Here is a 15,876-nt window from a genome sequence, read left to right on the forward strand (position 1 = left end):
AAGAGGATATTTGGTTATGTCTGAGACACTTTTGATTGTCACGTAGTGGGGAGAGGTGTGCTTGTGGTATCTGGTGGGCGAACTCCTGAATGCTGTTACATTCTACAGTGCACAGGACAGCTCCCCACAGCAAGGAATTACCAGCCCAAAATGTTTGTTGAGAAACCCTTGTCTAAGGGGAATATTGAGATTGTATTCTGCATTTATAGGAGACCTTCTGGTGCAGGACAGGTTGTAGTAGGAAGTAAAAAAGGACTTAGAGGAATTATATGCTTCATGAAATTTATAACTTAAGAGAGAAACAGAAGTCTTAAGAAGTGACTTGGTATCATGTCAGTAAAAATGCATAGTCTTTGCTTGGATGATATCAGGAAGTAGTTTTAGAAATCAAAATGTTGTGTTGACATAATTTGAAAAACGTGCTGTGCGTATATTCATATATATATATATATATAGGCATTCACAATGAAATCCACAATAAACAAAAAATTACAGAGTGAGAAGGATGGGGAAAATTATTGGAATGTCTAGAATCAGGAAGTATACTGTCGATATTGCCTTAAATTGGAGAAGAAAAAAAAGAAAACTTTATCATTTTTCTTGTTTTTATTCTTTTAAAGATTTTTTTTAATGCCAAGAAATTCCTATGTATTTTTATTTATTTATTTTTTTTATTTGCGGTACGTGGGCCTCTCACTGTTGTGGCCTCTCCCGTTGCGGAGCGCAGGCTCCAGACGCGCACGCTCAGCGGCCATGGCTCACGGGCCCAGCCGCTCCACGGCATGTGGGATCTTCCCGGACCGCCCTGCATTGGCAGGTGGACTCTCAACCTCTGCGCCACCAGGGAAGCCCTCCTATGTATTTTTAAAAGTGATTTAAGCATAATGATTTTTTAAAAATTCTTGCTGTTGTAGAAAAATGAAAAATTATTTACTAGCTGTGGGACATGGGAGAAAAATTTGAATTCTTTAAGCCTCAGTTTCCTTGTCCCCCTTTTAAAATGGGGAAATAACATTCTGTGTTTGTAAAATAAGTCATGTGAAAACCCTTTGTAATTATAATTCTTAAATTGTTAATACTGACAGGAAGAGTGATGATACACAAACCTAGCCAAGTGATGGAAACCAGCCTGCTTGTTTTATTTTACAGGCATACCTTGGAGATATTGTGGGTTTGGTTCCAGACCACTGCAATAAAGTGAATATCAAAATAAAGCAAGTCACATGAATTTTCTGGTTTCCTAGTGCATATTAAAGTTAATGTTTATACTATACTATAGTCTCTTTAGTGTACAAGAGCATTATGTCTAAAAATATGTACATACCTAATTAAAAAATACTTTATTGCTAAAAAATGCTTACCATCATCTGAGGCTTTGATGAGTCGTGATCTTTTTGCAATAGGAACATCAGAGCTCACTGATCACCATAACAAATATAATAATAATGAAAAAGTTTGAAATATTGCAAGAATTACCAAAATGTGACACAGAGACATGAAGTGAGCAAATGCTGTTGGAAAAATGGCACCAATAGACTTGCTTGACAGGGTTGCCACAAACCTTTAATTTGTAAAAAACAGTACGTGTGAAGCTCAGTGAAGTGCAGTAAAATGAGGTATGCCTATATTTTCATAAGTATATTTCTTCCAGGGTTTTCACATTCTGCAGTGTGATAATTTTGTGTAGAGTTAACACCATGTGTTTAAACACCACATGTCTAAAAATATCTTATTTTCCAAAAATTGTTCTTTAAAGAAAAAAAGCTATTTGCCTATGAGTTTACACTTACAGTACTTATACTATCTGCCAGTTATTTTGTCAGTCAGATTTTCAAAGGTTCAGAAAAATGCCTGATGGGCATGTTGCTGCCTATGCAGGTCAGAAGGTTTATCTAGATTTTTGTTCCCCACAGACTGGTACCAGGAGATAAATTGCACAGCTCTTAGCTATTTTTGGAGAGTCCAGGATTTAATTGTTTTAAGAGTAACATATATTTGAAAAGGTATGTTGAAACACCAGATCTTTTGCAATTCAGTTTAAGTAGGATTGTTGCAATGTAGAACCTTTGTCAGTTTGATTTTTCAAAGTCATTTACTGTGAAAAGTCATCAGAAGATGTCCGTTCAGAATTCTGCTCTTACTTCCATTTGACAGGTAGAATATACATAGAGGCTGTGATGTGTTGGGTGCAAGAGTTGCCTATGGTGACCTGCTGGCCACCAGTAGGATTAGGAGCCAGGTGGAGTGCCTTCAGAGTTTGTAGCTCTGCAAACCAGGCTGAGCCCATGCTTATTACCCTATTGTCCTACACTCCACCCCTGACACTTTTCCATCAGCTGCCAGGTGTTGTTGGAGCAGCAGGATAAGGAAGGAGGAAACCTGGGATCTAATTACATATCCAGTACTGCCTGGTTCATTGGCTTTTGGCAGTCACTGACCAGTGACCACTAGCTTCTTATCTGTAAATGAGAAGGTGAGGCAATGTCATTTCTTCTCGCTTCGAACTTCTGTGATTTGAATAAGGCCAGAGCAGCGTGAGCTCCTTCATTAAGTTGTAGTGCCACTTGCTCTGCATTCATGGTGAGAAATGGTAGTCAGATCATGTTTCTTTCCTTTCTGTTCTTCACTGGGTACCAGTGAGCAGAGAGCCACAGTCATGAAATACGACAAGAAAAATAAAGTTTCAGCCTCATGCTGATTATTTGCAAATCCAAATCTATATATATAGTCTTAACAGGTAGTCAAAGGGCAGCTTGAGAATGCAAGAAAAAACAGGCCTCTTTGCTTCTTTTTACCTTGATCCATAAAACATAGCAGTATCTAAGTGTTTCTAAAGCTGTTGAGGAATTTTTTTTTATTCCTTTCCTCCCAACCAGCACTTGGTGTAGTGAAAGCCACATTTCTTATTAGCTTGTCCTATAGTTTGTAAAGTGAACAACAAAAAGTTCAATATTATAGTGTATTTAGGCTTAGTTATCGTTATTTAAAACACTTTAAAATTTTATTGAAAACCACTTTCCACATACTTGAATAGTATCATAAATGAAAACTTCACCTCTTTTCTACAAATAGAGCTGGAAGGTGGTACTTGGGTAACCATTCTGCTAGGAGGCTCTGCCATACTACTCATTCTTATGAAAGCCCTGAAATGTACTTGAAAAGGAGAAAGTTCAGTGGTGACATGGCAGCTTTCCACCTTTCTTTGCCAAAACTTCCTGTTTCAATAGGGAAATGGAAGAGTGAGAGTCAGTTGTTTGTTCTTCCCTTAGCTTCCCCTCCCAAGATAAAGTTACTGTGAACTACTATTAAAATGAGTCTGGATGGGTTAATTTGGGTTAAATATTGAGTGAGACAAAAGGTTTGTTCGTTTTTTTCTGTAAGATGGCTCTAGTAGCACTTAGTTCTTTAACTTCATTCGAAAACATTTTGTTAGATTGTATGTGACAGCTCTCACATCAGCATGCATTTAAAAAAAGAGTTTTCAAAATTGGTGAATTTTTGTGTAGCCGTTTTAATATTGAAGATGGTAGAAAAACAGCATTTTCGGCATATTATGCTTTATTGTTTCAAGAAAGGTAAAAATGAAACTGAAATGCACAAGAAGTTGTGCAGTGTATGGAGAAGGTGCTTTGACTGATCGAACATGTCAAAAGTGGTGTGCGAAGTTTTGTTCTGGAGATTTCTCCCTGGACGATGCTCCATAGTCTGGTAGACGAGTTGAAGTTGATAGCGATCAAATCGAAACAATAATTGAGAACGTCCAACGTTACACTGCACAGGAGATAGCCAACATACTCAAAATATCCAAATCAAGCGTTGAAAATCATTTACACCAGCTTGGTTATGTGAATCGCTTTGATATTTGGGTTCCACCTAAGTTAAGTGAAAAAAACCTTCTTGACCATATTTCTGCGTGCGATTCTCTACTGAAACGTAATGAAAACGTTCCATTTTTAAAACAAATTGTGACAGGCGATGAAAAGTGGATACTGTATAGTAATATGGAACTGAAGAGATCGTGGGGCAAGCGAAATGAACCACCACCGACCACACCAAAGGCCGGTCTTCGTCCAAAGAAGGTGATGTTGTGTAATGGTGGGATTGGAAGAAGTCCTCTATTATGAGCTCCTTCTGGAAAACCAAACGGTTAATTTCAACAAGTACTGCTCCCAATTAGACCAACTGAAAGCAGCACTCGACAAAAAGCGTCCAGAATTAGTTAACAGAAAAAGCATAATCTTCCATCAGGATAACCATTAACTACATTGACATAGTAGTCTTAGGCCAGTCACTTAAGCTCTCCAAGCCCCAGTTTCTTTCTGTGTCCTGCCTCCTTCACCAGGAGGCTGTGAGGATCAAGTAATGTAATAGCTCTGAAAGTGTTTTCTAAAATAGATTTATGTTCTTATGTATTTCAGTACAGTATGCATTCTAATTAATTGAGTCAAGACTTACTGAGTACCTACTATGAGGAGAATCAAGAAGGAGTTTATGATCAGGTTGGGGGTTTAAATAGTTAAGTGTTAAGTGCCATAAGACAGGTGTAGTGAAACTTCTGTGAAAGTTCAGATAGGTTATTTCTGACTGGAGGTATTTAACATCAGCACTATATTTCTTGCATTTATTTTGTAGGTCATTTTGTGTTTTAAAAGCCATTCTTGGACTGAGGTGGGCTTGTTCCAAATTATGCCAGTACCATTTGATTCTTATTCATAAATATACTAACCTTGTTATTTTCTGTAATTTAGCAACCATTTCTTTTTCTATTGAACTTTTCTGAGATGGCTCCAACTCTGCTTGCCTTGGTTTTATTTGCTAATTTAATGGATTTACTTTCATTCCCCTCTTCTGGTTCATTTGTAAAGATTATTAGGTAAATTTTGATCCAGGATTTACTTTTTTAAGATACTTCTTAAAATATCCTGCAAGATTAGCTTTGAAACTGTATATGTGACTCTAGTCATGTATGCTCATCCAAAATGTTTCTGTTTATTTATGAGTATCATACAGGGTTAAAAATTAGAAATTTTGTCTTCTGAAGCCAGACTACACTTATTGCTTGCTGTCATCCTTTAGGGTTGCCAGTCCATCATAGAAGGAAATCATTTCACAGAACTTCTCTACTTGTCTCTCACCTTGGTTTCTTTAGAAATTCATGGGATTAGGAACACTTGATTGTGAGATTGGCATTAGTGCCTTCCTTGCTGGCAGAGTTAAGTCTATCTATCTCCAATTATTAGTCATTCTCCCCTCGCCTTTTTTTTTTGGTTATTGTTAAAAAATTAGACACATATTTACCTTTCCTCTAGGTTTTCAGAAACTTCCTATGGCCTCTGTGTGTTCTTAGCCCAGGGTGATCTGATTATAGTTATTAAAGTTATTTGCATGTGTATAGAATTATGTTATCTTGAATAGAAATGGAAAGCTAAATCTTAACTTTTTCCTTAGTATTGAGTTAAATATAAGATGGTTGATATTTAGGAGGGAGTCTGCTTTCTGTATCTGCAGAAACGCATGCATTTTAGTGGAAGAGTACTTCTTAGCACAGTGCCTTACTTAGATAAGGCATGCATCTACTGGTTGAATGAATGAATGCACTTTTACCCTGGTGTTAATCAGAAATACACTGCTGTTCCTCCCCTTTTCTTTGTGTTAGGACTAGTGGCTCCCCCTTCAGTGCAAATAATTCATAAACTGTATCATTCTTATTTCGTTGTTATATTTACTGTTTGTTAGATAACATTCACATTTTTCAGAGAGGAAGTATGCATTTGTTTGCTGGACTCTAAGAAGTAGAAATAGATCTTTTTTATGTGTCTGTAGAGAAGGTAAATTGTAAATATAGAAAGAATTTATATAAAACATATTGAGGTCATATTGACATTAGAATTTACCTTGTTTTGTTCCCCATTTCATATTACAATTTGTATAATAGTTTTTAACATGAAAGTAATACATGTTTATTGTAAAAACTAGAAAATACTGAAGAACATTAATAAAAAATCCTTAATTCTACCTCCTAGCAATAATCGCCATTACCGTTTTTTATCTGCCTTTCTAAATATACTTGTTTAGCTCTGTTAGCCATATTGGTAGTTTTCAGTATTTCACATGTTAAATACCATCTATTACTTCATTAAAGAACGAGAATGTCACTGCAGTAGAAAGTGTGCTTTTTATGAGGGCGCTTATTATGTTAGTGCCTTAATAATTATTAGAAAATGCCTCATATCTACTGCAGGTTACTTTTGAGCACTCCTGGTGACCCTTGACCCACTAGTTGAAAATTAATGGGTAGGACAATCAAAATTCATGAGCAAGTTTACAAGTCTCCATATGGTCTTAGATCATGTTAAATTGGTTTGGATTCCTTCAAATATGCACTAGCTTCTGTGCAGATCAATTCTTTTGGCCTGAGTAGAGTTCCCAATTGTAATTTTTTGTAATTCGCCATCTGACAGAATTAAACCCAGGAATATTTTTCCACTTTATATAATTTTTATACATATAATGCTTTTTAAGGATTTTTTTCCCAATTCTCAAACACGTCAGTTTTCCATGACTACTGTATTATCCCTATATTTGGTCAGTGATGACATCTTGTCAGTTCTGCCTCCAGAGTAACTTGTTGTTGGTGGTGTTGTATTGGTTTTTATTTTTACTTCTTTTTAAAAGAAAATTATTTATTTTTTTATACTGCAGGTTCTTATTAGTTATCTGTTTTATACATACTAGTGTATATATGTCAATCCCAATCTCCGAGTTCCTCCCTCCACCACCACCGTGGGGTCTGTACGTTTGTTCTCTACATCTGTGTCTCTATTTCTGCCTTGTTAACTGGTTCATCTGTACCATTTTTCTAGATTCCACATATATGTGTTAGTATACGATATTTGTTTTTCTCTTTCTGACTTACTTCACTCTGTATGACAGTCTCTAGATCCATCCACGTCTCAACAAATGACCCAATTTCGTTCCTTTTGATGGCTCAGTAATATTCCATTGTATATATGTACCACATTTTCTTTATCCATTCATCTGTCGATGGGCATTTAGGTTGCTTCCATGTCCTGGCTATTGTAAATAGTGCTGCAATGAACGTTGGGGTGCATGTATCCTTTCGAATTATGGTTTTCCCTGGTATATGCCCAGGAGGGGGATTGCTGGACCATATGGTAGCTCTGTTTTTAGTTTTTAAAGGAACCTCCATACTGTTCTCCATAGTGGCTGTATCAATTTACATTCCCACCAACGGGATAAAAGGGTTCCCTTTTTTCCACAGCCTCTCCAGCATTTGTTGTTTGTAGACTTTTTGATGATGGCCATTCTGACAGTGTGAGGTGATACCTCATTGTAGTTTTGATTTGCATTTCTCTAATAATTGGTGATGTTGAGCAGCTTTTCATATGACTCTTGGCCATCTGTATGTCTTCTTTGGGGAAATGTCTGTTTAGGTCTTCTGCCCATTTTTTGATTGGGTTGTTTGTTTTTTTAATATTGAACTGCAGGAGCTGTGTATATATTTTGGAGATTAATCCATTGTCGATTCATTTGCAAATATTTTTTCCCATTCTGAGGGTTGCTTTTTCTGTTGTTTATAGTTTCCTTTGCTGTGAAAAAGCTTTTAAGTTTCATTAGGTCCCATTTGTTTATTTTTATTTCCATTATTCTAGGAGGTGGATCAAAAAAGATCTTGCTGTGATTTATGTCAAAGAGTGTTCTTCCTATGTTTTCCTCTAAGGGTTTTATAGTGTCTGGTCTTACATTTAGGTCTCTAATCCATTTTGAGTTTATTTTTGTATATGGTTTTAGGGAGTGTTCTAATTTCATTCAATTACATGTAGCTGTCCACTTTTCCCAGCACCACTTACTGAAGAGACTGTCTTTTCTCCATTGTATATCCTTGCCGCCTTTGTCATAGATTAGTTGACCATAGGTGTGTGGGATTATCTCTGGGCTTTCTCTCCTGTTCCATGGATCTATATTTCTGTTTTTGTGCCAGTACCATATTGTCTTGATTACTGTAGCTTTGTAGTATAGTCTGAAGTCAGGGAGTCTGAGTCCTCCAGCTCTGTTTTTTACCCTCAAGATTGCTTTGGCTATTCGGGCTCTTTTGTGTCTCCATACAAATTTAAGATTTTTTGTTCTAGTTCTGTAGAAAATGCCATTGGTAATTTGATAGGGATTGCATTGAATCTGTAGATTGCTTTGGGTCGTATAGTCATTTTCACAATATTGATTCTTCCAATCCAAGAACATGGTATATCTCTCCATCTGTTTGTGTCATCTTTGATTTCTTTCATGAGTGTCTTAGTTTTCTGAGTATAGGTCTTTTACCTCCTTAGGTAGGTTTATTCCTAGGTATTTTATTCTTTTTTTTTTTTTTCTGTGGTAGGTACGCGGGCCTCTCTCCATTGTGGCCTCTCCCGTTGTGGAGCACAGGCTCCGGACGCGCAGGCTCAGCGGCCATGGCTCACGGGCCCAGCCGCTCCATGGCATGTGGGATCCTCCCAGACCGGGGCACGATCCCTCGTCCCCTGCATTGGCAGGTGGACTCTCAACCACTGCGCCACCAGGGAAGCCCTTTATTCTTTTTGTTGCAATGGTGAATAGGATTGTTTCCTTAATTTCTCTTTCTGATATTTTGTTGTTAGTGTATAGGCATGCAAGAGATTTCTATGCATTAATTTTTTTACCCAGCAACTTTACCAAATTCATTGATTAGCTCTAGTAGTTTTCTGGTGGCATCTTTAGGATTATCCATGTATAGTATCATGTCATCTGCAAACAGTGATGGTTTTACTTCTTCTTTTCTGATTTGGATTCCTTTTATTTCTTTTTCTTCTCTGATTGCCGTGGCTAGGACTGCCAAAACTATGCTGAATAATAGTGATGAGAGTGGATATCCTTGTCTTGTTCCTGATCTTAGAGGAAATGCTTTCAGTTTTTCACAATTGAGAATGATGTTTGCTGTGGGCCTGTCATATATGGCCTTTATTACGTTGAGGTAGTTTCCCTCCATGCCCACTTTCTGGAGAGTTTTTATCATAAATGGGTGTTGAATTTTGTCAGAAGCTTTTTCTGCATCTATTGAGATGATCATATGGTTTTTCTCCTTCAATTTGTTAATATGGTGTATCACATTGATTGACTTGCATATATTGAAGAATCCTTGCATCCCTGGGATAAATCCCACTTGATCATGGTCTATGATCCTTTTAATGTGTTGTTGGATTCTGTTTGCCAGTATTTTGTTGAGAATTTTTGCATCTATATTCATCAGTGATATTGGTCTGTAGTTTTCTTTTTTTGTAGTATCTTTATCTGATTTTGGTATCAGGGTGATGGTGACCTTGTAAAACGAGTTTGGGAGTGTTCCTTCCTCTGCAATTTTTTGGAAGAGTTTGAGAAGGATGGGTGTTACTCTTCTCTAAATGTTTGATAGAATTCACCTGTGAAGCCATCTGGTCCTGGACTTTTGTTTGTTGGAAGATTTTTAATCACAGTTTCAGTTTCATTACTTGTGATTGGTCTGTTCATATTTTCTGTTTCTTCCTGGTTCAGTCTTCGAAGGTTATATCTTCCTAAGAATTTGTCCATTTCTTCCAGGTTGTCCATTTTATTGGCATAGAGTTGCTTGTAGTGATCTCTCATGATCCTTTGTATTTCTGCAGGGTCAGTTGTTACTTCTCCTTTTTCATTGCTAATTCTGTTGATCTGAGTCTTCTCCCTCTTTTTCTTGATGAGTCTGGTAAAAGGTTTATCAATTTTGTTTATCTACTCAAAGAACCAGCTTTTCGTTTTATTGATCTTTGTTACTGTTTTCTTTGTTTCTATTTCATTTATTTCTGCTCTGATCTTTATGATTTCTTTCCTTCTGCTAATTTTGGGTTTTTATTATTCTTCTTTCTCTAGTTCCTTTAGGTGTAAGATTAGATTGTTTATTTGAGATTTTTCTTGTTTCTTGAGGTAGGATTGTATTGCTATAAAATTCCCTCTTAGAACTTCTTTTGCTGCATCCCATATGTTTTGGATCGTCGTGTTTTCATTGTAATTTGTCTCTAGGTGTTTTTTGATTTCCTCTTTGATTTCTTCAGTGATCTCATGGTTATTTAGTAATGTATTGTTTAGCGTCCATGTGTTTGTATTTTTTACGTTTTTTCCTGCTGTACTTGACTTTTAATCTCATAGTGTTGTGGTTGGAAAAGATGTTTGATATGATTTCAATTTTCTTAAATTTACTGAGGCTTGATTTGTGACCCAGGATGTGATCTGTCCGGGAGAATGTTCCGTGTGCACCTGAGAAGTAAGTGTAATCTGCTGTTTTTGGATGGAATGTCCTGTAAATATCAGTTAAGTCTATCTGGTCTGTTGTGTCATTTAAGGCTCGTGTGTCCTGATTTTCTGTCTGGGTGATCTGTCCATTGGTGTAAGTGAGGTGTTAAAGTCCCCCACTATTATTGTGTTACTGTCGACTTCCTCTTTTATAGCTGTTAGCAGTTGCCTTATATATTGAGGTGCTCCTCTGTTGGGTGAATATATATTTATAATTATTATATCTTCTTGGTTTGATCCCTTGATCATTATGTAGTGTCCTTCCTTGTCTCTTGTAACATTCTTTATTTTAAAGTCTATTTTATCTGACATGAGTATTGGTACTCCAGCTTTCTTTTGATTTACATTGGCATGGAAAATCTTTTTCCATCCCCTCACTTTCAGTCTGTATGTGTCTGTAGGTCTGAAGTGGGTCTCTTGTAGACAGCATATATATGGGTCTTGTTTTTGTATCCATTCAGCCAGCCTGTGTCTTTTGGTTGGAGCATTTAACCTATTCACATTTAAGGTAATTATCGATATGTATCTTCCTGTTCCCATTTTCTTAATTGTTTTGGGTTTGTTTTTGTAGGTCCTTGTCTTCTCTTGGGTTTCCCACTTCGAGAAGTTCTTTTAGCATTTCTTCTAGAGCTGGTTTGGTGGTGCTGAATTCTCTTAGCTTTTGCTTGTTTGTAAAGCTTTTGATTTCTCTGTCGAATCTGAATGAGATCCTTGCCAGGTAGAGTAATCTTGGTCGTAGGTTCTTCTCTTTCAACACTGTAAATATATAGTACCATTCCATTCTGGCTTGTAGAGTTTCTGCTGAGAAATCAGCTGTTAACCTTATGGGAGTTCCCTTGTAAGTTATTTTTCATTTTTCCCTTGTTGCTTTTAATAATTTTTCTTTGTCTTTAATTTTTGTTAGTTTGATTAATATGTGTCTCAGCATGTTTCTCCTTGGGTTTATCCTGCCTGGGAGTCTCTGTGCTTCCTGGACTTGGGTTGCTATTTCGTTTCCTATGTTAGGGAAGTTTTCGACTATAATCTTTTCAAATATTTTCTCAGGTCCTTTCTCTCTTCTCCATCTGGGACCCCTATAATGTGAATGTTGCTGCGTTTAGTGTTGTCCCAGAGGTCTCTTAGGCCGTCATCATTTCTTTTCATTCTTTTTCTTTATTCTCTTCTGTGGCAGTGAATTCCACCATTCTGTCTTCTAGGTCACTTATCTGTTCTTCTGCCTCAGTTATTCTGCTGTTGATTCCTTCTAGTGTATTTTTCATTTCAGTTATAGTATTGTTTATCTCTGTTTGTTCTTTAATTCTTCTAGGTGTTTGTTCTTTAATTCTTCTAGGTCTTTGTTAAACATTTCTTGCATCTTCTCGATCTTTGCCTCCATTCTTTTTCTGAGATTCTGGATCGTCTTCACTATTATTATTCTGAATTCTTTTCCTGGAAGGTTGCCTATCTCCACTTCATTTAGTTGTTTTTCTGGGTTTTTTTTCTTGTTCCTTCATCTGGTACACAGTCCTCTGTCTTTTCATTTTGTCTGTCTTTCTGTGAATGTGGTTTTCCTTCCACAGGCTGCAGGATTGTAGTTCTTTTTGGTTCTGCTGTCTGCCCTGTGGTGGATGTGGCTATCTCCAACTTAACTTTTTTTTTTTTTTTTTTGCGGTACGCGGGCCTCTCACTGCTGTGGCCTCTCCCACCGCGGAGCACAGGCTCCGGACGCGCAGGCCCAGTGGCCATGGCCCATGGGCCCAGCTGCTCTGTGGCACGTGGGAGCCTCCCGGACCAGGGCACGATCCCGCATCCCCTCCATCGGCAGGCGGACCCCCAACCACTGCGCCACCAGGGAAGCCCCAACATAACTTTTTAATCTATCTCTTTGACTCTGAAGTTACTGCCTGCTTCAGGTTTTAATTTTTCTGCAGTATATTATAGACGCTTTCTTCCTATTATTATGCTGTAGTATTTTCTTCACGTTTGTGACGCTTCTTACCTCTTACTTTCCTTTTGAAGATTTTAAGTTTATCTTAGGAATTTACAATATGCTTATACAAAGGAAATGAACTTTATTATATGGCAGTAACAGCTGTGATTATTTTAGTATCTAGTCTTGTAGTTGTTATCTGTGCATAGGAAGCATAATATTTTTTAAAAAATAAATGTGTCATGAGTGATTAAGAAAATGCATAACTGCATAATTTATACTTGTATTTAGTGTTGAAACTTTAGTTTTAGTAATCTTTAGAGAGTTTAAGTGAAATGAAAACCTTTTTCTTTTGCTTAAGTTTTTATGTAAGTAAGAATACTTACATATTGTGTATCAACATATAAGTGCAGTGTTTAAAATTTGAGTCATGTAATCGTGTCATTGTGGCTTTAGTTTCTTATAACTTAATATCTGAATAGACTTTTAAAAAATTGGACTAATAAAATAATATTAGAACCATAAACAATAATTAGTGAGAAAGTAGGATGTTTGAAGTTTTAAAAGATTAACACTGTGGTCTTGTAGAAAATATTCACTGACACCATGATTAAGGAAAGAATCCTGGGTTACAGGATAATTGATCTGTTATAATAGTCACCTCTTCCTTCTTTTGAGATTTTGGCTTAATCATTAAAAATGATGGATACTTTCTTTGGTTCTAAAGTTCTTTAGTCTGAAAATCTTCAACTTCTTTTTTGTTTGTTTTTTTTAACATCTTTATTAGAGTATAGTTGCTTTACAATGGTGTGTTTCAACTTCTTTCTCATTAAATGTTAGCCTGATTAACTGTTTTGTAATTTGTTTTGCATTGGACTAACCTAAAATATGTACAACTAATACTTCTTATCTATAAGTAGCAACTCTTTTGTGCCAGTAGCTTCTTAAGTTCTTGAAGTTTGCTTTGCTCACTTCTTAGCATTTAGCATAGTGTCATAGTGTTTGGTTTTGCATTAAGACAGGGTATACTATTTGGTGTATTAACTTCATATTTTTGTCTTTTATTTTTTAAAGGTAATGTGGCTTTAGATAATCTACAGATAAAAGAAAATGCTCTGGTAAGTTTTTTTTTTTTTTTTTTTTTTTTTAACTATGTTGAGTACTCAGTTAATTCAGTAAGCTCTTAGAAACCCTGGTTACTAGGTATCTGGTACCAGGTGCCAGATGAAGTGATTGAGTCACTCAGAGAAGGATTACTTTTTTAACTGTTTGCTCTAGGAAAATCTGAGATTAAAGATTTAGGAAAAAAATTTTTTTACTGATGATAGAAATAGTATCTCTTGGAAAATAATAATGTTTTTCCCTTTTATATATTTGACTGTATAGCTTTGTAGCTATTTATGTATTTGACCGTATAGCTTTGTAGTAGACATTTGTCTTAATGAAATAGTTTTCTTCAGAATTATCTTTAAATGTTTTTCAGGTAAATAAGGGCTTTTTTTAAAACAATGTATCTAATATAAACAATGTATCTAATATAAACAATGTATCTAATAAATAATTATATTTTTTGGAAATATATTGGCAGTCCAGCCTTATAATACTATGGTAATGTTAAGAGGTAAAATAGATTTTTTTGGAATCTAGCTCTAGACAGTAATTTGGGTCATTTACTATTGAGCTAAAAACAAAACTCTCCCCATCTTCCAAGACCCCTACCCCCCCTTTGTCTTTAGCTTCTTGGACTTAATACGAGTTTATGAAATGTCTTAAGAATGAGTTTATTGTTTAATCAATAGGTCAGATTTATAATTAACCTACATTATGTTTTATAATCCTAGCTTTGACCTCTGGTTGAATTTCTACATGATGAACTGTGTAATTAAGGAGACCCTTATACACAAAGTTCTCCCATGACTGGTCTCATGGAAGCCAATTTTGGATGTTGAAGATCTAGGAGTAGAACTCAAGAAGTAACAGTTTATTTTGTTACTGGCATAGTGGAAAGGTCATGGGCCTTGTACTCTGGCCGACCTGGGTTTGAGTGGTAGCTCTGGCTTTGACCAGCTGTGTGACTTTTGGGAAGTTTCTCAATTTCTTTGAGCATCAGTTTAATCATCTTTAGAACGAAGTTAATAATGCAAAACAGTATAATATTTGTGTACCTTTGTGGCTTGAATAAAATAAAAAGTACAGCCTGGCAAGTAGTGGTCTCTCAAAATATTTAAATTTTCTTTTCCTCCCTTTATATAGGATGCTATAATTTTAAAAATTTTATCCAAAATTTTAGAACTTAAGATTCCATTGCTAGAGATTGGGATAAAGGCTAGTTTTACTCTACTTACGAAAATATTTTAGAAGATAATAAGTCTAAATAGAATTGTGGTTGCAGGGTATAGGTATCTAATATACTTAGATGACAGATTGCACTCTCTTAGCCTAATTTGAATTTTGGTTATGATTAAATCTAATACATTATTTTGTAATTTATATTCTCCATTAATTCAAACTAGCCTCCTTTCCCTAGTTAATCCAGCTTGGTGAGGTTTTACTTTGATATGGGTTCTTTACATTTATTTTGTGTGAGAAATTATTTCAGGAGGATTAAAATGTGTGTGACCACACTTATAGAAGTGTATAGTTTTCCATTGTTATCCTGTATGATATGAAGACCCTTGAATTTATTCGTCCCCTTCCCCTGCCCAACCCCTGGAGGGTAGAGCTGCTCTCTCATTACCAGTGAGGATTTTTTGTTTGGGTCTAAAAGAAGGTTTATTGTCAAAATCTGTTAGTGTTTTGTTCAGTTTCTGTTCACTTAGAATAGTTGAGTAGTCAGATGAGTGGGTAAATTGATTTTTTTAGTTAATTATTTATTTATTTATTTTTAGTTAAATTTTAATTTATTGGTTAATTCTTACCTAAAGTATGTTTAAAGTTGCCAGATTTCCATACTATTAGCATGTAAGGTACACCTAACAGAAAGGCTATTCTGACTGGTTGAATTTTTAATTATTTTAAAGACTCAAGCGAACATTGTGAATATCAGTTATTGTTTAGTACTCTGTGAATAAAAAAGTTATTTGAACTTTCTAGTGATTTGGAATCTAGATAAGTGAAAGTTCATCGTTATTGATTGGTACCTGTTAGTAACTTATCTAAAGTAAATGCTAATATGGTAGATAATATGTTGGGAATCTGCCTTTTAATGATTTGTTTATTCATTTACTGAATATTTTACTTGAAGAAGATTGTTTTCAACTTATTTAAGTGAAAAGAATCTTCCTTTTCCTTCCTTTTAGTATTTCACATAAGCAGTGTCCACCTGTTACTTTAAAAATTCATGGAATTTCCATCTGGCTTGGTTTGGTTTATTAAAACAACTAACCAGTTTACACAATTACTTTCTTTAACTACAAACTCTTTTTCTGTTGTTCTTATTTATAATTTTGCTTCTCTTATGAATTCTTTCTTTAAAGTCAAGTGTAAGTTAATAAAAACTTTTTTTTTCAGCTGAGAAACATATCCTTTATGAGTTACTCAAATATAGAAAATTTATTTTGTTTTTCCTTAGAGATGATTGTGTATTTAAATTATGATAGAAAGGTGATTTGGGTGGGAGCTTAATAATTTAA

General features: G+C 35.6%; 1 protein-coding gene across 4 annotated transcripts in view; it reads left to right on the plus strand.

Annotated features, from left to right (window-relative positions):
* Positions 1 to 15,876, plus strand: part of VPS13C (vacuolar protein sorting 13 homolog C) — a 177,513-nt gene that overhangs the window by 4,512 nt on the left and 157,125 nt on the right. For all 4 annotated transcript variants that reach the window (XM_007458878.1, XM_007458879.1, XM_007458876.1 and 1 more), the window contains exon 2: positions 13,319 to 13,362. In XM_007458878.1, coding sequence (XP_007458940.1) covers positions 13,319 to 13,362 — 44 coding nt within the window. The remainder of the gene's footprint in view (positions 1 to 13,318; positions 13,363 to 15,876) is intronic.

Source organism: Lipotes vexillifer, unplaced genomic scaffold (genome assembly GCF_000442215.2).
Source record: "Lipotes vexillifer unplaced genomic scaffold, Lipotes_vexillifer_v1.1 scaffold102, whole genome shotgun sequence".
NCBI classification, from domain to species: domain Eukaryota; kingdom Metazoa; phylum Chordata; class Mammalia; order Artiodactyla; family Lipotidae; genus Lipotes; species Lipotes vexillifer.